At 43.5% G+C, this 25,631-nt stretch overlaps 2 protein-coding genes across 4 annotated transcripts in view; one reads left to right on the forward strand and one right to left on the reverse strand.

Annotated features, from left to right (window-relative positions):
- On the reverse strand, positions 1-24,988 carry LOC114667526 (Schwann cell myelin protein-like). The gene is made up of 8 exons (XM_028822850.2): positions 24,826-24,988; positions 20,420-20,797; positions 15,626-15,913; positions 13,320-13,580; positions 10,976-11,245; positions 4,347-4,458; positions 3,222-3,390; positions 1-1,165 (listed from the first exon to the last, which is right to left on the reverse strand). Exons 1-8 carry the CDS (start codon positions 24,869-24,871, stop codon positions 1,070-1,072), a joined length of 1,620 nt encoding a protein of 539 aa, XP_028678683.2. The 5' UTR covers positions 24,872-24,988; the 3' UTR covers positions 1-1,069.
- Positions 7,761-25,631, forward strand: part of LOC114667520 (NACHT, LRR and PYD domains-containing protein 3-like) — a 51,074-nt gene continuing 33,203 nt past the window's right edge. For 2 of the 3 annotated variants that reach the window (XM_028822835.2, XM_028822840.2), the window contains exons 1-2: positions 7,761-8,119; positions 21,108-21,228. The gene's annotated coding sequence lies outside the window, so the exon portion shown is untranslated. Of the gene's footprint in view, positions 8,120-14,888; positions 15,260-21,107; positions 21,229-25,631 lie in introns of those variants that run through there. The other variant, XM_028822837.2, reaches the window with a different exon arrangement.

The following is a 25,631-nucleotide window of genomic DNA, read 5'->3' on the forward strand; positions in this document are numbered from 1 at the left end:
ACAGGAGGGAACATTAGAACAATTGGGATGAGAAGAGGCCATTCAGCCCAACAAAGCTCGCCAGTCCTGTCCATTCAGTTCTTCCAAGTCGAGTTTTGAGGGTCCCTAAAGTCCTACTGTCTACCACACCACTTGGTCACTTATTTCATGGCTCTGTGGTCCCCTGTGATGGCAGTCAAAAAGCTGACAGAAGTCAATGCAAGCGAGTGATGAAGACACACCAGGACACCAAGGAAAGGCGCAGGAGGAATGCCGTTTTTTCATTTATTTTGACAGGTAACCAAAGCTGCCCCCCCCCCAATACATTGCTAAATCATAAAAGTGCCCTTCTTCACCTGACACTGACTTGATAATAATAATAATAATAATAATTCTTTGCATTTATATAGCACTTTTCTCACTACTCAAAGCGCTTAGCAATTGCAGGTTAGGGTTAGGGTTAGGGTTAGGGTTAGCCCAACAGAGCATAGTACCTTTTGGCATTTATGGGATTTGAACCTTCCGATTGCCAGTGCAGATCCCCAGCCTCAGAGCCACCACTTGGTATCCTCCTCCTCCTCACCACAGTCTGTGTCCTGCTCTGACAGCGTAGTTTATCTCAGTGGACTTGATGCATTTTAAAATTGCAAATGACACTAAAAGTCAAGAAACGAGTGGCGTCCAAAACAATTCAGAATTAAGAACTTTAAATCAAAATTCCTGTTGATGTTTAAAGTACAAAATGAACAAATGTGAAGAACGACTCCAGAGAACACCCTGACAAGTGTGCAGAAGTCCACTGTTAGAGAGCCACATGGCCTTCTGACAGCCAGCCGGTGGAGGCCCCAGTAGATGTAAGCACACATGTCACCCATCTGTGTCTTTGTGAATCCACTCGGCCACCCGTCCATTTAAAAATCCACACGTCTCTCATCACTCCCTCAAAAAGAGCCATCACGGTGCAGAAGCCCTGCCCAGAGTGTGTCACACACAGCGTCCGCGTCAGTCCAGTTTATGTACAGCATCATGTCATCTCTTTGCAGGGTGGCATGAAGTAAAGCAGCTGCTTGGGTGAAGCTCCAGAGATCCACTAAGGCAGGATTTCTAAATACACCGGACACTCGGTAGGGAGAATGCGTATCTCAGCCAGCTGTCGCAGATGTCGGTTCTTCCGGAAAGCTTGTCTCTGTGGTGTTAAACATGACAGGAAGGAAGACATTCAAAAAGATGGTCCTCATTTAAAAAGAGGAAGAGGGTGGTGATTAGATTTTAAAAATATGGAATAACATTGAATTCACACACACACACAAAATGACACACACACACACACATATATGAGCACAGAGACTCGGCATTCACATCAACAGCACCTTAGCAACAAAAGCCAGAGAGGGAGCTTTCTATCTACAGTATCTGTCTATGGCTCTCATGTCTACCTGTATTAGAGTGTGCCTCTGCTATATCTACACACAGTAGTCATCTATTATAGAGTACTTCTCCTAAATCTATTTATCAATTATCCCTTATCTATATCTATATATAATATAATGCCAAACATATCTATCTTATAGTGCATTTCCTATATCTACTTATTTTAAAGTCCCTTTCCTAAAGCTACTCATGCATTATAAACTGCCTTTCTTATATCTACATATAATATAGTGACTTTAACAACATCTATCTATTACTATATATTGCCTTTCATATCTATCTATCTATCTATCTGTTACCTAGTGCCTTTCATATCTATGTATCTATCACTATATAGTGCCTTTCATATCTATCTATCTATTACATAGTGCCTTTCATATCTATGTATCTATCACTATATAGTGCCTTTCATATCTATCTATTACATAGTGCCTTTCATATCTATTTATTACATAGTGCCTTTCATATCTATGTATCTATCATTATATAGTGCCTTTCATATCTATGTATCTATCATTATATAGTGCCTTTTGTATCTATTTATTACATAGTGCCTTTCATATCTATGTATCTATCACTATATAGTGCCTTTCATATCTATCTATTACATAGTGCCTTTCATATCTATTTATCACATAGTGCATTTCATATCTATGTATCTATCATTATATAGTGCCTTTCGTATCTATTTATTACATAGTGCCTTTCATATCTATGTATCTATCATTATATAGTGCCTTTCGTATCTATTTATTACATAGTGCCTTTCATATCTATGTATCTATCATTATATAGTGCCTTTCGTATCTATTTATTACATAGTGCCTTTCATATCTGTCTATCTATCTATCTATTTTATTACATAGTGCCTTTCATATTTATCTATCTATCTATTTATTACATAGTGCCTTTCATATCTATCTATCATTATATAGTTCCTTTCATATCTGTCTATCTATCTATTGATTACATAGTGCCTTTCCTATCTGTCTATCTACCTAATGTGCCTTTCTTATATATGTTTATGTATTACACATCTATATAGCTGTTATTATCTCTCAAATATATAGTGCCTTTCACAGCTAGCTATCTATTCAGTATGTTTAATATACCTGTAATGCCTTTCCTATTTTTCTATCCATAATATAATGCATGTCACACCTATTTATAATATAGTGCCTTTCCTATCTATCCATCTATTTTATAGTGCCTTTCACATCTCTCCACTATATAATGCCTTTCAAATATATCATAAAGTATCTATATACCAAACTATCTATCCACTGTGTCTTTAATGTAGTCATCTTTCTATTTATCTGTATATAATATAGTGCCTTTAACATCTATCTATAATATACTGTTTTTCATATCTATCTGTAAAACAGTGCCTTTCCTATCTATCTCTCTATTCTATAGTGCCTTTACTTGGCAGTATCTATCTACTTATAATATAGTGCCTTTCCCACCTCTTTATTATATAGTGCCTTTCACATATCTGTTGATCCTGTAGTGCCTTTCATTTCCCTTTCTCTCTTTCTGTCTGTGTAAATGATTCCCTTGAGCCTTTAGTCTTAAAAGATTCTCACATTTAGAATTTACTGATGTCTGCCCAAATTGTGCCACCGATGCCCAATGATATCATAGTACCCCCCTCCCTACCCCCTTTACAGTCTTTTCGATTGGCTACATGTCACTTGCAGGCCTGACTGACCCCCCCCCACCCCCACCCCGCCCCCTCTCCTTTGGCTAACTTTTGGTATGCCCCCCCTCCCCTACTTTGCTCTCTTTACTGTTTGAAAAAATAGGCTCACCTGCTGCATGGTGCGGACAAAGCATGGCGTGCAGTTCTCGTAGAGCGTGTCAAAGCGGCCATTGGTGTACACGGGGTTGGCTTCCACACAGTTCATATACAGAGGGTCCCTGTCCTGGTAGATGTTGCTGTCATACAAAGGGTACGGTATGGAACTGTGGACAACATAACTGAAACACAAAACAGAGGGGGGGGGGGGGGTGTTAAAGCACAAAGGATCATAAGATGTCACACCAAAGTGACAGAGCAGACTGGTGAGGTGTCACCAGGGAGCACTCAGTCCAAGCTAGGCGAAGGTGGTCTACACCTAAATTAAATGTTTGGTCCACACCGCTTCTGTGTCATCGTTGAAAGTTCAAAGGAGTTTCTGAATTGGAGTTTACGGGGTCAGTAATGGCGGGTGCCCCACTGCAGGGGAAAGAAGCTTCATGCCAGGCGTGACCAACTCTTATGCAACCACACAATGCATTTGACTGCAATTTCTTAATTATAAGTCTGCTTCTTCAATTTAATTAGATGTTTCTGTCATCATCCTGTTCTTTAAAATGTACTTTTATGTTAAAATCAACAGAATCTTTCATGGACCCACACATGAGAAGATTTTCTTTGTTATTTACCCAGTGGTACTGAGCTGACTGCCTTCTTATTTGCTGTTGGTTACTGGTTATGAACTGCCCGGGGTTGGGTCCTGCCTTTCTCCTGATGCTCAGAAAAGGGGCTCATATGGGCTCAGCACCCCCCCCAAACATAACCCGAATTAAGTGCATTTGTGAATGTTGTGTTAAGTTCTTTTCATATCCACATTAAGTGCAAGTGCAAGAAAGGGCCAGGGCTGTCTAAAGGGCTCATCCTTACTTATTATTATTAAAATGCATCTGAAAAATACGGACAAAGAAGTTTTCTTGGACTTCTATATGAATCCGAAAGATCACGCTTGCATATATAATCAACCAACATGTGACGAATTGTCAGCGATAATAATTTCAAAAGATGGAGATGTCAAAGACAGAGTTGATATTCGAGTTTCTCCAAAAGCACAGCACGATTCGTCCCAAGCGGCACATCCGGGAAATGACGAGCGCGAAGCGAGCAGGGGACACGGCCCCAATTCCTAGTGCCTCCTTACCTCGCTCTTTTCCGTCTTTTGCAGCAAACAGTAACAGCGATGATGATGATGAGGATGAATATGAAGGAGAGGACCCCTGCCACTGCTAGAATAATCTTCCACTTGTCGGTTTCTGACAAGAAACAAAGCATATAAAAAGTTAAATTATTACATATTGTAGTGCTCGGTCCGCACTGGAGAAGGACACGGCACGGAAGTGGCGGGGAGGGGGGGGTTGGGGGGGGATGTGGTCTGCCTGGGGACGCCGACCATCAAAGCAGCTTCTGAGGACGCCTATGGAGGAATACTTCAAAGAAAATGACAAAAGCCAAATCGATGTACAAACAGATAAAAGTGTTGTGAAATGTGACAATATAATATAATAATAACAATGTGAATTGGGAAGTTAAATAATTAAATATGTCATGAAATTTATTTTTGTAGTGTATTTTTAATGTATTTATTTAATAATTTTTCATTCATTCAAGTGGCATGAAATCAGCCCTGAAATGAAAACTGTCACTTTCACTTGTCAAAGCTGAGAGGGCGGGCACTAACGACTACTGTGATCTGATTGGTTAAAATTTACAAGAGTAAAGAAAGTAGACGTGACTGGAGACGACCGAAACTGCGCTTACATTCATAAGGGGGAAAAACACGCACGAAACCCACCTGACACGTCTACTATTAAAAAACTGAAGCGCATCACTGCCCGCCCTTAGCAGAGCTGGCCTTCTGCTGTACACTTGACTTTAAATGTGTCCTTTTGTACGATGTACAGTGGTGCGCACCTTTCATGTATTTTTCTACGTATTACATAATAAGCGTTCTGCTCATCCAGCCATGTTCAGATAGATGTTTAGAGAGATAGAAGTGAAAGGCGCTATATTACAGTAGATAAATAGATACTGTAGCGCCCACACCGTAAGAGGTTCAAAAAGAGTGACACAGCAAGACAAATTAGTGATTGCTGAACAGTTTACTCGGAACAGGCTAAGAAGAATACACGAATGCTAAACAAAACGAACGGCATTGAACTGGAACTAATTACAGTTACCTATAAACCTCTCATTGTCATGGCCATGAGAAAAGCCGTAACAGAAAACCCCGGTTCCCCACACATAATCACATCGTGCTCGTCATTTAACCTCATCTCCCACACCTTCACGTTGTCCTCGGAACCATCCAGAAATCCTCACCTCCGTTTCCAGCCCCTTCGTACAGGGTACCGCCCCTTTTCTTATTTCCAACTGTCAGTCATTTCCGGTTATGTCCTCTGCGCCGCTCCCCGCACCCCAACCCCTCCGAAACACTCGGCTCAGCAGTCCTTCAGCCGCCAGGCTTCATCCCGGCCGGGGTGCTACAATACACACACACACACACACACACACACACACGAAATGTCTGAACACACACCTGCATGACTAAACACTTAGTAAATGTAAAAAGAAGAAAAACTTCTGCCTTGGCAGTCACACTGAAGCATTAGATAGATAGATAGATAGATAGATAGATAGATAGATAGATAGATAGATAGATAGATAGATAGATAGATAGATAGATAGATACTTTATTAATCCCAATGGGAAATTCACATTTATTTATTTTTTATTATTATTATTATTTATTAATAATAATATCATCAGCACCGTGGCGCACAGGGTAGCGCTGCTGCCTCGCAGTTAGAAGATCCGGGTTCGCTTCCCAGATCCTCCCTGCGGTGAGTTTGCATGTTCTCCCTCCGGGTGTTCCGGTTTCCTGCCACAGTCCAAAGACATGCCGGTTAGGTTCATTGGAGATCCTAAATTGTCCCTAGTGTGTGCTTGGTTTGTGGGCTGGCGCCCTGCCCGGGATTTATTCCTGCCTTACACCCAGTGCTGGCTGGGATTGGCTCCTGTGACCCTGTGTTAGGGTGTAGCGGGTTGGAGACTGACTGACTGACTTATTATTATTGTTACGTTCGTATGATGGCTACTGGGGAGTAAATGCGCAGTATCATACAGTTAAATAATCTCAAGCAAACCGCCCTGTGCTTTTGTAAACAACATATTATTATTATTATTATTATTATTATTATTAATGGAAATTGCGTCAGTTTGCAACAGTGGCGTAGCTAGGGGCAGGCGGAGGGGGCGGCACATTTTTTGGGGCCAAAAAGCTCAGTACAATTCGTGTGTAAGCAGCAGGGCTCGGGAAATATCACTCATGAATGAAAAAAGTAAAATTCTCTGATTTTTATCCACAAATGCTTCAAAAATCATTTTCAGACTGTCCTTCTGCGACGGCATCAGACACGGCAGTTGAAATGTATGAGGCAATAACAAAAGTAAACAGAAACATTACACCGAAAAGAATTTCTAGGAAGATAAACAACTCATTTACAATTTCTAATTTCGTTTCGTTATTAATCCGAATGCGTTCTTGCTCTACGCAGAAAACACCCCCACCTATCACTTGTACACTAACACTGGTTCAGGTTTTCGCAGCGTGTATTAAACTAATAATTAGAACACGGCTTATCAGAGCGTCTATATTATATTCTTGTCTAGTTGGTGCTTATAAATAATTATATCTGAGAAATGATTGCTCTGATATATGAATAAATCTATGCAAAATTTATCTTACTTTTTTCTCTATACGTCATTTTAATTTTCTATCTAAATAGATTAACATATTCAGGTATGTTTGAAGCAGCGCCCGCCCCGAGTGACACGAACTCGAGCTACGCCACTGGTGTGCAAACACAACTGTTGTGGACACTCGTATTTTTGGATGTATAGGCAGACAGACGGACGGATGTTTCTGTTCACGGTGACGCAGCGCCTCTTGATGAAAGAGCTCATGAAGAATAAAGAGTTCCACAGACAAGAAAATGCTCGTCGCTGCAGTCCAATCAAAGGACAGCGCGGGAAGCGTCACGTGTCGTAACCTTCAGCTGCGCATCCCGACATGCATTTCGATTTTGTCCTTACATCCCTGAACATCATCTTGCGGCTGCTCTCATTTAGTTGTCGCCACAGCGGATCATCCGTCTCCGTGATTTTTCCTTGTCTTTTAGATCATTTACTTTCATGTCCCCCCTCATCACATTCATAAACTTCCTCTTTGGTCTTCCTCTTTTGTTCTTGCCTGGTGGTTCCATCCTCATCCTTATTTCCCGATGTACCCCTCATCCTTCCTCTGCACGTGCCCACACCCTCTCAATCTCTCCTCTTCAACTCCGCCACTCCCACCTCCGCTCCTGTCATCTCGTCAGTGCCACCGTCTCCAAACCGTACGACACAGCTGGTCACACCACCGTTCTATAGACCTTCCCTTTCACTTTCGCAGGTCCCCTTCTATCCCAACTCACCCCTGCCACTCTTCCCCGCCCAGTCCACCCTGGCTGCCCTAGCATCTCAAACACGCTCGAGAAAATGGACGAGGTGTCCGCGTAAGGTGACTGAATCTGCCATTTTGAGGTTACTGAGTATAAGATAGTTAATTATAAAATGTCTGTTTTGATCGCCACCTTGCCTTTTTGATGGTGTGACGAGCAGTCAAACAGGAGACACACCGGGACACACGCCGAGACGCGGACGCACTGACGGTGCCACACAATAAACACAGCAGGTCAATGGCCTGCCGATCAATAAACTCTCATCGGCTGGCTGCCCGAGGAAAACTTTTACCTTTTAGGCTCCAAGTTTGCAAGTCTCTTTTATTATTCGTTATTACGATTATTTTTTTTAATTTTATTAATAAGTATTATTTTTGTCAAGTAAAGACATCAATCTGCTGGGCACCGTGCTAAGGTACGTCACGTCGTTTAACTGCTGATTTCACCTTCACCGTTTTTGATTTTTCCTCCTTATTCAAATAGTGAAGGGACATGGGGGGGTTGAGGGGGTTATCCTTCAACTTTACAGTTTGAACGTTTGGGTAAAAATGAAGTACTGTAATTATAAAGAGAAAGCTTTATCGGAAAGTAAAGAGTAAAGTAATCCTGCTCTAATCTGAGATAAGTAAGTAGTCGTTTGTAACGGATTCGTTTCTTTAAGTAACTACCGAAACGCAGTTTATAATATTGTAATATTTTGTAATATTGCTATATATGATCCACCGGCTCACCGCCACGGTGGGCTAAGAAGCGCCTCTGGGGGTCTTTTCAGCCCACTGCTATTAGGTAATTCAATGCGTCCTCCCGATGTACTCGTTAAATTCATTCTGAAATATCTGTACAATATACATTTATTTGTATTTATCGATCGATTGATTGATTGACTGCATTATTTGTCCGGTGAGTCAGTATCCGTGTTTATGTTTTTACTGCTGTAAGCCTCTGAATTTCCCAAAGAGATTCATAAAGTGTATCAAGTCTAATCTAACAGTAGAGCTCATTCTCTGAACTTTTCTCATTTTCTGAAAACGATTTTTTCCTTGGGGCGGCACGGTGGCGCAGTGGGTAGTGCTGCTGCCTCGCAGTTAGGAGACCCGGATCGCTTCATGGGTCCTCCCTGCGCGTGGAGTTTTCATGTCTCCCCGTGTCTGCGTGGGTTTGCTCCCACAGTCCAAAGTCATGCAGGTTGGGTGGTTTGGCGATTCTAAATTGTCCTGTGTGTGTGTGTGTGTGCGCCCTGCGGTGGGCTGGCACCCTGCCCGGGGATAGATTTTTACCTTGGCGCTTATTTATAAAGCTCGCGTCTGTGCAAAAAGAGCCTTGAAATGTGCGCGTGCACAACTTCCCACGCAAACGTCGATATTTATTTCATAAAAAAACGTGATGTGCACATATAATAATAATAATAATAATAATAATAATAAATTACATTTATATAGCGCTTTTCTCACTATTTATAGCAACTCTGACTCGTGCGTAAAAAAAGTAGGGAAATGAAGCCAAATCAGCTAAATGTCAGCTCACATATGTAATAATTCGTATCACGAAGCTATTATTATAATATTTGTTAACGAGACAAGCATATTACACCTCAAAAACAACGACATCGACTTTATTTTAGTTTCCTTTTCAGAGAGCCAATGCTACGTATTTGCACCGGAGAATTTGTAAACTTTTTTTATCAGTTTATATCGACTTCTCATTGAATTGGCGGACAGGTAAGGGATTTGTCAGCCAAGCTTCACTCCGTCATGCCCGGCGAGGCGAGCCATCCAGTTTTCATATAGTATAAGTGTACGGTACATTCATAAAACATAACTATTTTTGTCCGGTTCTTCTAACGTGATTGAAGCGCTTTACTGCACTCATAATACGGACGCCTAGAGAGAACAAAACTGCTTTTGTTAGCCATAAACGATTACATTCTATTTTTGCACAAGTTATCCAAGATGTGATTAGCAAGCACTGCGTCTCGGTGGCCTGAGCCAATCCGTGATTCGTTCATTTTGAAGACAAGCAGCTTTGGCAGACATGATGGTGCCGTACATCATGGTAAGGTGTGTCTGACTGAACCCTGAGTTTTTCATCAGGTCTGTGCAGCAATCACATCGTTCCGCGTGCCCGGTGATAGTGGCTACCTGCTCAGACTATGGTGCCTTGCATCTTTCCCAGACCCCCCAGAGTACAGAGGAGGAGAATTGTAAAACCGCACGTGATTGGGTGATTGTACAGCGCAGCCAGACGGTTTTAAATCCGGGGATTGTGGTTGGTGTCGACGCGTCAGGAGGGAGCTGCTCTACCAACCAATGAAGTTCTGCAGCTTTGTGATTGCATATATATGAGGCTAATTAGCATGCTCCATATATGGATGTTTCACAGAGACGCGCTCTACATGTGCATATTTACAAGGGCATTGTGATTGATAAACAGTAAGTTGCGCAGAAATGTGCGTAATATTTTTGTATTTTTTTTTAAGTAATTTTTGTTTTCTTTTTTCCTGCACGTATTTTAAACTGGGATGGGCACCAGCCCCTTGCCCCGCAAAAGTTTGGGATCATGCGCTGAAACCGAGCAGGACAGAGAATAACCTGACATACTGAAAGCGCTTTACAAAGACGATGGAGAGCCACATCAGCCATCACTAACGTGCAGCATCCGCCTGGATGACGTGAAAGCAGCCGTTTTTGCGTCAGTACTCCCCCCCCCCCACACACACACCAGCGGTTCGTTTGGTGGCTTGTACCAAGTGCCTGCTGGTTTGTCATGGCCCCTGACTGCTTGTTTGATTTGTTGTAATTGTTTTATGTTATGCACTGCTACAGCGCGTTGCTGCACACACCTCAACTCCCCAGGCAGACACGCGGTCCAGTCCCACCCCCCGGACATGACCATCCATCTGTCGCAGCCAGATGTTAGGTGGGCGTCCCCTTGGCCTGGTCCAGCCGCTCAAGTCCTCATCAATGAGGATGAAAGCATATACAGTATGTACAGTATAACAAATGTCAGGGGGCGCAGACCTGTGTGCCCTACAAGCAGAAGAGTCACCCATGGAGTAGGAGCTTTAATAGGAATTTCAGACAGACTCCATCTTGAACCCTTACTTATGCTTCCTCATGTCACTTTTATAGTAGAGTTCATCCTCAACTGCAACAGTGTCATTTTATTTGACTTTATTTGATGCACCAAAGTGCGTATTCCACCCACATCTTACACTTCACTTCCCTCCAACTGGGGATATCTGAATAATTAAAAGAGCATGAAAGGGACTCACGTTCATGGACAAACAGCATCCGCATCACCGACGTGCCGTGCGGGTTTGTGGCAGCGCAGGTGACGTTCAGCTCAGGTGACCACAGCCCATCCAGGGTTCCGGTTACCACATTTCCAGCAGTGGAGTTGCCGAAATGCAATGTTTGATTCTGTATTTGGCCGTGTGCTTCCCAGTGGAGACTGGCGACTGGACAGGAGTCAACCACACATTGGCACGCCACTTTGCCAGACATCACGTGGCATTTGGATTCTGGGGAAATTTCTGGTTTGTCTGCAACACAAAAAAGGCAACTTGGCATCACAGCCTGGAAGAATGGATCTACTTGGTAAGTGGACACTGGTAAAAATAAATAACAGCGGCGACAATAAGCATCATCATCGTCATCATCACAATCACAGTAATGTATGTAATGATGATATGAATAATAAAACATTAACTTTCATGATCACAGTCACAATAATATTAGTAATAAAAGTAACATCAAAGGCATTAAATTATCATCATCATCTTTGTAAGCACAATAATAATAATGTCATAACCATCATCATCATAAAGGCATCAGCTGAATAAAATTTATTTTATAATAATCATCATCACTATAATAATGTCCTCACCTTCATCATCACAATCATAATTCTATTAGTAACTAAAGTATCATCATAATCGTTATCATCATCACCTTCATAAGCATAACAATAATAATATCATAACCATCATCATCATCATCATCACCCTCACATTCACAATAAAATTAATTTTATAATCATCATCATCACTACTATAATAACATCCTCACCTTCATCTTCACAATCATAATTATATTAGTGACAAAAGCAATATCATAATAATATTAACATCTCTTTCATAAGTAGAATAATAATAATGTCATAACCATCATCATCATCATCACATTCATAATAAAATAAATTTTATAACCATCATCATCATCATCACCCTCACATTCACAATAAAATTAATTTTATAATTATCATCATCTGCGGTGGGTTGGTACCCTGCCCAGGATTGGTTCCTGCCTTGTGCCCTGTGTTGGCTGGGATTGGCTCCAGCAGACCCCCGTGACCCTGTGTTCGGATTCAGTGGGTTGGAAAATGGATGGATGGATGGATGGATGGATTATCATCATCACCCTCACATTTATAATAAAATTAATTTTATAACCATCATCGCTATAATAATGTCCTCACCTTCATTTTCACACTCATAATTATATTAGTGACAAAAGTATCATCATAATAATTATATTATCATCATCTCCTCTATAAGCAGAATAATAATAATGTCATAACCATCATCATCGCCATCATCACCCTCACATTCACAATAAAATCAATTTTATAATCATCGTCATCATCACTATAATACTGTCCTCACCTTCATTTTCACAATCATAATTAAATTAGTAACAAAAGTAATATCATAATAATAATATTAGCATCATCACCTTCATAAGCAGAATAAAAATAATGTCATAACCATCATCATTACCATCACATTCACAATAAAATTAATTTTATAATAATATCACAATCCCAGTAATATTAGTGATATCATAATTATTATAATATCATCATCTCCTTCATTACAATAATGATAAAGCCATAACCATCACAATAAAATTAAAATAATCATCATCAACACTGGCATGATGTTTTCACCTTTATCCTCACAATCACAATGATATTAGTAATATTATAACATTGTAAAATCATCATCATCACAATCTCAATTAGTAATATTATAACATTGTAAAATCATCATCATCACAACCTCAGTAACATTAGTATTAATAGCACTGTCATAAAACTATCTTCATCACAATGTCATCATAATAAAAATACTCCTAGTAGTAATAATAATGTTATCATTATAATAATGTAGGTTTATAGGATGCTAATCGAGACATGCAGAGAACATTTGCTAATGAACATGCAATATGGTATTGTCATCACCTTCATCATCATCACAGTCATAATTGTGATCTCAATGCAAATAATATCAATATTGATACAATGAGATACAAATAATATTCACTTTGTCGATGTCTTCATTGTCATAATGATAGCAGCATAATTACAGTAGCAATAATGTTAATGGTAACAGTATTAGCTTCATCCTTCTCATCATCATCACTGTAATACACCACCGGGCTAGTCCCCACTCGTTGGCCTGCCACATGTCATAAATGCTGCAGTGCTCCCCCTGGTGGCATTCCCAGACTCCAGTTCCAGAGGCACTTTGCACTCGAGTCTGAGGCCACACCCCTCGAAGTGAGACAGCCAATGGCAGAGAGTCAGCACTTGATCAGATAACACGTGATACTTACATTGGATGCTTATGGCCTTGGACTCAGAGCGTGCCTGCCCGATGCTGTTCTGCACTGTACAGTAGAAGTGTGTGCCCCGGGACACGTTGGCAAAGCGGGACACACTGCTGTTTCTATATGTAATGATCTTGTTTCCCTGTGCCATATGAAGTGTGTGTAGGAAACTTGGGGGGTTTGCGTTATCCGAGCAGGACACATTCACTTTGCCGCCTTCTTTCACATTTTCAGGAGAAACCTCAATTTGGATGTTTTTTGGGGCATCTGCAGGTACAAATTTAGAAAACAAGAAACAAAATGAGTAATGAGCACCGACACAGGACTGGCATCACACGCTTATTTTCCTGCAGCTGTTTTGTGGAAAGTCTGCTCTGAGATTTTAGAGTCTCGGGTTCAAATCCTGCCTGTGTGGAGTTCTTGTGCTCCTCTGATGTCTCTGTGGGGTTTTTAATTTATATTTTTTCTATCCCAAATCAGGAAGATGTGCCCGTTAGACTAGTGTGCCCCCCTGTGTGTGTGTATATGAGGGTGTCTACTGGTGGACTGGTATCTTGGCTCCCCCACCCCAAATGAAATATATTTTTTATATTTATATTGCTTACCCCATGTAATTTGTAGTAATGGCAGAGAAATAAATGTAATCTCATGTAGAAGAAAAACATTTATGATATATGTAATAGAAGCCAATAGCGACCGATTCTGTACGACGGTAAACAATATGAGAAACGTCCATAAAAAAATCTCATGTTGCTCGTGTCACGTCATCCACATGTCAGTTATCCAGTCGTATGCTCAAAATGTGCAAAACACGTGCGTTTTTGCTAAAATGTTGACAAATACATAATCTGGAAAAATCTGCACATATCATAAAGAGGAATCTACAGCCCCTTGGGGACTGTTCCTTAAATTATGGGTCAAAACCAGTTACGCCTGAACCCGGGTCACGCTGAGTCGTGAACTGCCATAGTAATGAATGAGAAAGGGCTTCCGGAAAGCCTTGCGATGGGTCACCGCTCATAAGTGTAGCCGACCCGCACGATGACCACCAGGGATTCTCCAAGGACCACCAAAGATGAACAGTGGCTATTCTGTATAGTGGGGGATGACGTTTAGCTCCAATGCTCCAATGACAATCAGCGTCAGCTCCACAAAGATGCCCTGAATGACGCACCGCAGCGATTGTGGGTGATGAAAACACACAAAAAGGCAAAATTGGGAAGCGAAGAACAAAAAAATGTCAGAACCGCTGCTCTAGGGGATCGACTTTGAGAACTGAAGGCAGGGCTCTTGACCAATGAATGAGGGGGAGAGGCGGGTCTTCAGCTGATATCAGGTCAGGTCAGGTCAGGGTGACATGCACTGTAACAGCGCGTTGCCGCACCCACCATACGACGAAAACAGCTCGGAACCCTGGTTGGCAACCCCCCCAGGCAGACACCCTCCAGAAGTGACCCTCTATGTGCCACAGCCCAGTGTTATTGATATCAAACTTCAAAAACATGATTGAGCGGATATCAAATTTTCACCTGCTGCCGTCACTGAGCTCACTGGTTTTGCCTCTCCCGGTGCCCACTTCAACACCACCTGACGCTGGAGAGGCTGCCCTGCCTGTTTTGTACCCCACACCGCTGTCATGTGACCTATGATGTATTGAATGGTGGACTGGTGTGGCGTTGAGGTCGTACCCAGTAGTGCGGCGAGGTATTCCAATACAAAAGGAAAGTACCAAAGTACCCAATTTTTAAAACCGTATTAGACCAGCATTGTGACAAATTCATTATTCTTATTACCAGGGCTTGAAGTGGAACATACTGCCATATTCTGCTTCATGCGAAACCCCCCAGCGTCTTCAAAGCAGTAACTGAACATCAGTGAGAGGGACCTGAGAAGGAAACGTTATCTGGGGAGCCACCAACTGCAGAGGGGCTGGCAGATCCAGCAATGTGAGAAGCCCTTTATTACACATCTCTCTGTCGCTGAAGCCTATTGGCCCGTGTGTGTCATTCCTAGTGAGCCTCAGAGAGACCCTGTTGGTACTGGGGGGGATAGTATGCAGTGTGTGGAGTGTGGCAGACCTTGGTGTGTGTGTGTGTGTGTGTGTGTGGTCTGGGGAGATGAAACAGCTGGGAGCCTGGGGTTAGTTATCCATCTTTTCCTTCAGGATTGTTTTTGGTACTGAGATGCGCCAGCTGGCATTGGCACCAATGTCAAAACTTTAAGATCACACCAACACCAGCAGCTAATAAACTGGCAGCTGAAAATCTCTCATAACTTGTTGCTCCCGCACAGCCCCGAACTCAAGTACTCACAGGTGACGTTCAGTTTCTCCACTTTGGTGACTTTCACTTCTCCATTGTAAGTCGCCTGGCACTCCACGCTTGTGTCCTTGTACGAGGCAGTGAAGGTCATCGAGGATGCCATCCTCCAGCTCCCCTTGCGCACCTCCGTGTGCTCCAGAGTGACCTGACCGGTCACTTGTTTCCACTCGATGACCGGCGGGTGACCAGGGCAGGTGTGCTCCACCACGCAGCTCACTGTGTTCCTCTGGCCTTCCCTCACAGGTCCATGGTGGGAGATGAGGGGCTTGGCTGGAACCCCTGAGGGAGGGAAAGAGAGAGAGAGAGAGAGAGAATAAAAAGACAGATTCTGTGAAAATCATGAAAGTGTCCCAGTAGTGAGCGCCCCCTAGCTGCTGTGTCAATCTGGTCACTCGGCACTCAGCACAGGTTCTAAATGGAGAGGCATCAGCAAATCGCTTTCTGCTGACATGATTACTAAACATCGTTGAATCCCAGGGGGTTTACATTGGCTTTTATGATAATGATTAACAAAACAGGACTTTCTAATGTCAAACAGATTTGTGCCAGGGCCGTATTAACGCATGGGCACGCTGGGAAGTTGCCCCGGGGGGCCCCCATGCTAATCTATGTATGTTGTGACTTGCTGAGTGGTTGTGTAGGTAGGGACCCCAATGCACTGCTGTTAAGATGTCCCTGATCTGTGCAGGGAGTCCAAATTAATTACAAACATGAAACACAAACTAATGGACGGCGTGAGTGTTCAGACAGACTTGAGTGTCTGTGTGTGTGTGTGTGTGTGTCCCCAGGTCTCTTCCTGCCACCAAACTGCTCAAGCTCTGTCAGGTGTCCCGGGGGTGCCGAGTGACCAGCCTTGGTCAAGTCCGGCAAACCAATTCTCCACCGACTTGAGATCAGGACTCCGACTTGTCACGACGTTCTCACTCTTGTTTTTTTAAGCCATGTCTCCTCTCTGGTGGAGCTTTGGCTGTCTGCTTGGCCTTGTCATCTCATCCCAAGGTGCAGGTTTTCTTGCAGACTCCATCAAGGTTCTCCTCCAGGATTTCCTCCACATTTTGCTGCTTTCAGGTCACCCTCACAAGCCTCACAGGGCCTGCTGCAGAGAGTCGTCCTCACAGCCTGATGCTGGCGCAGTGAGGACGGCGGATTTGTGATCATTCGCAGTGTGACGCGTGTGAAAGGGTGCAGAAGACACCACAAAAAGGTTTGGGCCAGCCATCCTGCATATTTGAAAACTGGTTTGGAAAAAAAAGGGAAAAATATGAGCAATAGACAGAGTTGAGTCCGAAACAGAACTGAAGTAACAGAAAAAACATGGCGGACAGGGGAAGTAATGTCATCTTGTCCGGAACTGGAAGTGATGTCATCGGGCCTGGGCAGCACGTCCTGTGATTGGTCTGCAGAGGAAAGAGAGTATGGATCAGTGCACTCTGCCACCCCCTGGTCCAGCATGGAATTCCTCCTTTGAGCCCTTGACACGTGGCACTTAGTCTGATGGACAACCAAAGGTCCATTTTTGTCTCGTTGGACCACCGGTGTCCCCAGAGTCTCCCATGGGCCTTCAACTGAGCTGTCACATGTGATTTGTTTTTTCTTTGCCACTCTCCCATAAAGGTGCCACTGGTGACAACAACTGTTGTCTGCACAGTCTCTCCAGTGTCACCCATTGTGGCTTCCCAATTCTCAGTATAACTTGGATAATTAAAATGAATTGTATTACATGAAGGATTTCTCTGCTATCCCGTATTAATAACAGCGTAGTTAATTAACTAAAGACCCCGATGATGACATTAATCAAGTTGTCAACGAAAGGAGTCGCCACCAATCATAGATAAAAAAAGGGGGGCTTCTCAACACAAGTTCTGAATTTCGCTAAACCAAAAATGTCAAAGGGATAAATAATGATAACCCATTCATACGGTGTCCTCCATAAGGTTTGGGACAAAGACCCCTTTTCTCCATGATGTCCCTTCTCTGCTCCACACTTTAAAATGACAAATCAAACAATTCATGTGTCGTGATTAAAGTTCACGTTGCAGACTTTCATTGAAGGGGATTTGCACACATTTCAGTCACATGGCACTTCTTCTATGGGGGCTCCATAATGTTTGGCGTCTCAGGTGTCTGTGATTCCTCAGGTGGGTGTCATGGCTTCCTAAGATACCTCGGCTGGCTTTTCTACCCTCTGGAGTCGGGAGTCGCCGTTGTTCAACTTGAGGGAGACGAGAGCCGCGTCAATGAAAGTCGAGGAAGCAATAAAGTGCAGGATTGTGGTCTGCAGTTCAAAGCGGCTCTTTGCTGCACTTCGGATGAGAAGACCCTTGAAAAAGGGACAAATAAGATACGTAGGAGGTTTTACTGTTGGTCCAATCACAGTCACATCCCCTCTCTGGTGTCGACACGCGCGTCACGATCTCCTAAAACCTGCAACTGGAACACGTCCTGTGGATTACGTGGGATCCTGATAATCAAGTGGAGTTGTTTTATTATGTGCTCCAGACACGAGAATTATTGGGTGGAACGGAGACTTTCTAGACTACCTGAGGGGGTGTTTCAGGACATTTAGCATAGGGTATGAATATAATCCTGGGGTCCGAGTGTCGTAATGTGCGATATGATTGATAATGTGATGGTGAGGCTTTATTACATGCTGGGATCGGTTATTTGATGAACCACATGCCGGACGATATCTAAGGAGGGTGGGGATGCATCTGATTTCCAATTTCCCGTATTTAATCTTGACTTTTGAGTGGGTTCTCATTATTTATTCCTTTGGTACTGTGGTGGATCAACAGGTTTCATACAATTTGATAAATGTTACAGTATGTAAGTCTTCATTTGTACATTTCGCATTTTACTTGTCATAATATTTAAAGAACAAGGAAAATGAACAAAGTAATCTTGTTTTTCTACCCCCAAAGCTTTAGGAATGCTGCTTTGTATGACAGGATTGCTGGTCACCTGTGACAGAGAGGGCAAATTTAATTGCTTATTGATTTTCCTTTTTGTGTTCACTGTTTGAAGGATGCTGACTGGGACCATAATTACTTGTTAGGGGAATTGGTTTGGTTTGCTGGATGGATTGTGCTTGAGATATTCCATTGGTGAACGGCCCAGGAAGGCGCAAGTTTATCAGGAGCTACACACTGGACAATAAAAGGGGATTCTTGTAACGGTCTGCTCTCTCTCTCTCTGCCATGTTACATCCTGATGAAAGCAAGAAAGCCGGCTGTCTGGACCTGTGCAGATGATGAGCTGACCAGGGAGAATCGAACGCAACTCTAAATTTGTGGGCCACCTGAAATTACACATCTGCCATTACCAGGTTGTGTAGTTTGGGAGGGCAAAGCCACATTCTGTTTGCTTGTATGTCACGAGTTCTAAAATAATATATTTGTAACGTATGATACATAGTTCAAGGCGTAGCTCCTTCTCCTGCCTGTTCTTCCACTTCATCTAACTGCCTGAGGTTGTAGGGGTAAAGAAGGGAAGGGGAGAGTGAGTGCTGAAGTGAAGTAGTGGCGTTTACGGGATTTGAGGTGTTTCAGTTATGTCTACACAATAAGGAATGTAAAGAAGAAGATTAGGGTCACCACAGGACCCCAGATATTACTGGGTTGATGAAATTTATAACTTTTCTTGGAGCCCCCCCCCCCCCTTTTCTTATGATTGGTGGCGACTCCATTTGTTGAGAGCTTGATTAATGCTGTCATCGAACATTTAATTACTTGACAACGCTGCTATTAATATGGGAAAACAAAGAAATCTTTTATATCTTAGATATAAACGTCTACGTGTGGAAGTGTGTGTGTCCGTCTTTCCGGCCCGGAAGCTCAAAGAGCCGGCAAGGTGGCCCCAAGTTAACGAGTCGGGAGAAGAAAGAAGTGCAAGGCTACAGCATGAAGCTGAAAGAAAGCAACTCCGTCGCCAAAGTGAAACCGCCGAGAAAAGACAAACGAGAGGGAAACTCGCTTAGACAAAGGGAGGCGAAGACGTCCACAAAACGAAACTGCCGACTCTGCATTTCAAATTTTTTTCTGACAATTTCGACAGTTTCTAGGACCCCGGGCTTTTTACAGCACGGGCTTACACAGCTAGTGTAAAATAATTCTTTCGACTATCCAAGTTGTCCTGAGACGTGGGGTGCGAACGAACATACAACTGGCTATAACTAAGGTCGCTTTAGCAATGTAGCCACTGTAGCTTGGCACTCCTTCAGAGCTCTCCCAGGTCTCTCGGTGGCCTCCTTCATTCGTCTTTTTCTGTTTTTGTGGGCCACCTGCTCTAGCAGATTTCCAGCTCTGCCACACTCTTTCTACGTCCTTGTGATCAATTTTCTTGGGCTTTTCATGTTTGTTGTGTTGTTTTGTCTTTGTTGCGTAGGTCAGGCCACGATGCTGACTCGCCACAAGTTGTATGACACCAGAGTCAGGTGATCTCCATTGAACCAATGATGGGACATCTAAAACCAGTGGGCCGCACCCGTGAGGGCTTTAGGGGCATCAAATTGAAGTGTTATTTAGTGTTTTCTATTTGTAATTAACTTAGACCGTTTTCACTTTGATATTTAAAGGGCCTTTTTATGCTGACCCGGGTCAAAAAGCCAAATTAAATCCAACATGACTTAATATTGTGTTGTCATTTTTCAAGGAGGTGAATACTACAGCATTTACAAGGCCATGCAGATCCATCTCCTCAGTCGCTCGTCCAGGTTTACCCTGTAAATCCAAACTGAAGTAAATGGCCGTCCAGTTTAGTTTTCCTCTGACCTTTTTCACTTCTTACCTCTGGTTTCAAATGCGATGGTGGGACTTCTGTTCCTTCTCTTGTCCTCTAGATACATTTTGATTATTTCGCCTGACTTGACCTTCTTGATCATCAGGGAGCAGTTGCCAGCACTCAGGTTTCCAACCAGAGTGGCCCGCTCTCTGAAATTGGAATGTGCGCTGCTCACATCCAGACTGTCATAGACTTTGTAAGTTGAAGATTTCGGAAAAAGTCTTGTCCTGTCCTTTCCTTCTGCAAACCAAGTCACCTCCACACGAGCTTTCTGGCCGGAGGGGACAAAAAACGTACAAGGAATGACCACGCAGGAGCCTTCAAGAGCGGCCACCGAGTCAGGAACGGAGAAGGGCTGCTGGCAAAGTCCTCCCTTTAGAAGACCTGGAAAGAGAAAAGCGCCAAGCTGTGACATCAGACCTGCAACCAGGTGGTCATTTAGTCCTTCATTTTAAGTATTATTGTTCAAAAAGGAGTATTGAAATAATAAAAAAGCAGGCTAGTCACAACTGTGCCATATTTATGTCAGCACTAGGCCCATTTGTAGCCATTAAGCAGCAAACCAGTCGTGGGCTCTTCACCCCTTGGCACCACACTGGCACACCAGGCCCACACATGGCCGTATAGCTCACTTATGTCAGCAAACGTCTCTGCTCGGCACCAATGCTATCTACTTTTTGTCTTTTTTGTGCAGATCACGTTACCAGAAACAGAATGAATCCATCATGATGGAGACGAGATGATGAGATAAACACGGATAGGAGGACTGAGACTCTGCACAAGGGAGCACCGAGCAGTCAGCCATCATGAGACAGGTAGACTGGAAAGGCGCTATATAATGGATAAACAGACGTTTAAGGGTGTGATATGGGAGCGAGAAATACATTCACTATATAAAATGATAGATGTGTAAAGAACTGTGTGACAGGCACAGGGACAAAGGAACTATATAATACAAAAATAGACGGGAAAAAGACACTAAAAATTCACAGATAGATGGTGACAGGTCTGTCTCAGCATGAATTTGCAAAAGACAAAAATGAGTAAAAGTTAATATAACAGATATGAGTAACACTCTATGACAGATAGATAGATAGATAGATAGATAGATAGATAGATAGATAGATAGATAGATAGATAGATAGATAGATAGATATGAAAGGCACTATATAATTCATAGATAGATAGAAATTATAGCCTGAATACAAGAAAAACATTTGACTTGGTAGTCCCATTCCCAGTGATCGATCTATCTATCTATCTATTCTTGCCGACTATACTAAACTCTATCTATCTATCTATGGTGCCTTTCATATCTCTATCTATCTATCTATCTATCTATCTAATCTTGCCTACTACACTATCTATCTATCTATCTCTGTTGAGCTGCATATAGAAGGTACTGTCTATTAGTTTGGTGTTATACTGTAGATATGAAAGGCACTATATAATAATTTGGTTTGCACCCCACTCTTACCCCCCCCCCCCCCCCGTTTTTATTCTTTTTATTTTTTTCTAAGATGGGTGTCAACAAGCCCATGAGTCAGCTGTCACATGTGCCCCCCACTCCTGTTAGGGAAGTGAAGTGAAGCAATGCTCTTGAAACACAGAAGTATCGCCGGTCGCTGGTGCTTTTCTGTTGTTTTTAGCAAGAACTTTGTTTTCAGGGCAGATGGAGTCTCACTTTCCAGTTACTGTTGACAACTTTTATGTATTTACTGCTTTTTTGCATCATCGTAGACAGATTTACTGATTTGTGTCCCGATTGTTGCTGTGACTACTGGACTGACCAGCTGACGGGTGGTCTCCTAACCCTGACCTGATTGGACTGTTCTTGGTTACGCAGAAGTCACTTTTGACACCTCCACTGTCACACATGCTTGGTCAGGTGACAACACCGTTTAAGTTTTTATTTGGAATGCAACAGAATTTGAACCCAAACAGGGGTACTAAGCTTATGACTTCATCCAAGGTTACTGATTAACCAAACACACACACACATATTTACAGATTGTGAAACAAAACCAGAGTCACAAGGCAGGTCATCAAGACAACACATGAAGTCCATTCAGAGAATCCCGGACGCTGCTTTTGCTGTCCACTCTCATTGAATGTGTCAAGTTGGCCAAATGGATACAACACGAGAGATCTCATCACAAAGGGGTCCAAAGAGCCTGGCACCCAAGACCCTCGACTGGACTGAGCAGGAGAGAAGATGGATGGAGGTCCTGCCCCGTGTCTGGAGTACTGCCACTCAGTGGCTTTGCACAGGCTGTTGTTTCTTTGGTGCTCCTCACAGGACAGCAATCTAGAAAAACAAGGAGGTGACGGCCATGCAGGCGGACAACATGGTAATAATCTGAGAATGACAGTTATGGAGGTCAACACAGTCTGTGAACAAAATGTCTCAGTGCTGTCCCCACATTATAAAGAAGGAGTTCAGCCCTCCTTATTAAGGACACAGGGGCAACTGCTGGGCTGCCTCATGAATTTCTCCACCAGGATGTTATTCATGTGGCATTTGCATGTTCTCCCCGTGTAGGTTTGCCACTCAAAGACACGAAAGTTGAGTTGATTGAAAAGTCCAAACTGGGTCCCCCCTCTGTATGTGTGTGTGTGTGTGTGTATATATAAAGGGGCACTCTGAGTTCCTGACCTGCTTTCTGCTCATGCTGACAGGGAAGGCTCCAGCCTTGAGTCAGATTATGCGTGTCTGTGAATTTGGTTTTCCATGTGCATTGGTGACCGCTGCTCTGATATGTGTGATGTTTAGATTTCTTTCCTTTGGAAACTTAATAAAATTCACACTCACTGGGGCCAAATCATATCCTGGCATGGTCAATTTCAAAGAAGAGTCCAACTGTGGATAGGAATGCCAGCCCATCAGAGGGCACATGGGCACACCATTCACTGAACCCATGCCATGAGAATTCTGAGGCGCCATTTAGTCCAGCATGCACATCAGTGAGATGACCCCCTTAATCCAGTTTAGGGTAGTGAAGGCAATAGCGTACGCCTGTGGCAGGGCCTGGGCGCTGGACTTGGGGTGCTTGTCCATTACAGATTCTTTAATTCATTGGGGGTACTCACTCATTGCCTAACCTGCTTAGCCAGGAAAGCTGGAGCCACATCCCAGTAAGCATTAGGCACAGGGCATGGACAGTCACTGTAAAAGGTGCCAGTCCATCGCCAGGTGACCGCACTCACACATCAGGTGCCAGCGCCAATGCCAGTACATCTAACATGCAGATGTTTAGACTGTGGGAGGAAACTGAAGTGCCAGGAGGAAAAGGGAGAACATGAAACATCCACACAGGGAGCACCCGGGATGTGAACCCCAGTCACTACCCCTCATACCCCTCTTACCCCTCACGTCTAACCAAATCCACTTAATCCAGATATAACAAGGGGCAGGGGGGCGCTTGCCCATCACAAGTTGACTTCCAAGTAGATGTGGTGTGTCTTTGTTCTTGTTTATTAACCTGTGGAAAGCAACTTGAGCTGCATGTAGAGGTATGAGAAGGTGCTGTAGAAATAACATTATTATTCATTCATTCACTCACTCATCACCAAACACACTTACTCCAGCTCAGAGTAATAAGGACAAAGTCTGTGCCTGCAGCATTAGATGCACTGGATGGGGTGCCTACACAGATGGATTGATTGATTAAATGAATCAATCAATCAATCAATCATTAACCAGATCCTAGCTCAGGGATGTGGAGATCAGAAGCTATCCACATCTCACTGGCCCAAATTCCAACCCTGGCTAACTTACCAGCCCATCACGGAGCACTCGTTTGCACCCACTTTTGAAATTTAGAAGCACCAAACGACCCACACAGGCTCCAGGACAACATGATGACCCCTCACGACGGCCATCTCAGCACAAGACTGGAGCTCTACGACAGTTGCACCCTCCCTCCGTTTTAAATTGGCCCTCTATGTGTGTGTGTGTGTGTGTGACAGGGCCATGTGGTGGACTGGGGTCCTATCCAGAGTTGGTTCCTGCCTTGTACCTGACACTGCTTGGGTTGGCTCTCTCCACCCTGACCCTGAATTATCTGCGAGTGTTGGAGGTAAGACCTCTCCACTCATTTCATTGATCCTCCTGCACATTTCTTTCTTATTCTTCTCCCCACAAATGAACTTCAATCCAAACACGTTTGGAGCCCAAGATTTGCCGGTGAGCGCTCAACGATTGTCCTCCAGTCTGTCCCAAAGCCTGTTGACCTCAAACTCGTCCATTTTGAATATTTTTTTGTTTCCACACATCTCTGGCCAGTCCTGAATCTCACTGTTTACATTTTCCACAGGTTCATCCCGAGTTCTCCAACAGGTGACGCGTTATCCCTGACACACTTACAACACACACACATACCCCTCACTCCCTCAGCCCTCAGTCTCCCTACCTTGCAGTGCGGCCCAGCAGAAGGCGGTCCGGAGGAGCGTCCCCATCTTTAAAAGCGTGTCGGATGAAGCCCTGACACTGCGCTGCTCATCGGCCCGCCGCTCGGATTAAAGAAGTGCCGGCCGTGACTCGCGATTGTGACATAACCTCTTCAGCGTTTCCATTCGCTCTCTGCCTTCTGACTGCACTGTGTGGCCTTTTTCCAAATTCCCCAAATTTTCTTGTTTTTTTTTTTTTCAGGCGCGGTGATCATTTCCTCCTTCGTGTGAAGCTGGTGAGTTACAGCGGAAAAATGACACTCTCCGTTAGCAAGAAGGCGTAGGAGGCGTTTAAAGACGTCCATGCGTGTTGCACTCCATCGGGGTCAAGGAACCAACCCTGGAGGGGACACCAGTCCAGTCCGTCACATGACAGACACATTTAGAGGAGCACATGCTGACCAAACACCAGGCGCTGTATTTGAACCCAGGACTCTGTGCCACCCACGTTGATGATCTTTTCAAACCCAACTAATTCAATTATGGAGGCTGTTGCAGGTGATATTGTGGTGCAGTGGCAGCGCTGTAATAAGGACAAAGCCTGTGCCTGCAGCATTAGATGCACAGATTGATTGATTGATTCATTCATTCATTCATTCCTTACCAGATCCTAGCTCAGGGATGCGGAGATCAGAAGCTTCCCATGTCACACTGGCTCAACCCTGGCTAACTTGCTAGCCCATCACTGGGCACTCGTTTGCACCCACTCTTGGACTTTAGAAGCCCAAATGACCCACACGGACTCAGGGAGAACATGCAGACCCCTCAC

This window comes from Erpetoichthys calabaricus, chromosome 17 (genome assembly GCF_900747795.2).
Source record: "Erpetoichthys calabaricus chromosome 17, fErpCal1.3, whole genome shotgun sequence".
NCBI classification, from domain to species: Eukaryota; Metazoa; Chordata; class Cladistia; order Polypteriformes; family Polypteridae; genus Erpetoichthys; species Erpetoichthys calabaricus.

Coding starts and splice junctions, on each gene's coding strand:
- LOC114667526 (XM_028822850.2), bottom strand. CDS start 24,871: ATGGGGACGCTCCTCCGGACCGCCTTCTGCTGGGCCGCACTGCAAG. Junction 20,798..24,825: donor CTGCTGGGCCGCACTGCAAG/GTAGGGAGACTG, acceptor TTCTCTTTCCAG/GTCTTCTAAAGGGAGGACTT. Junction 3,391..4,346: donor AAAAGACGGAAAAGAGCGAG/GTAAGGAGGCAC, acceptor TTTGTGTTTCAG/TTATGTTGTCCACAGTTCCA.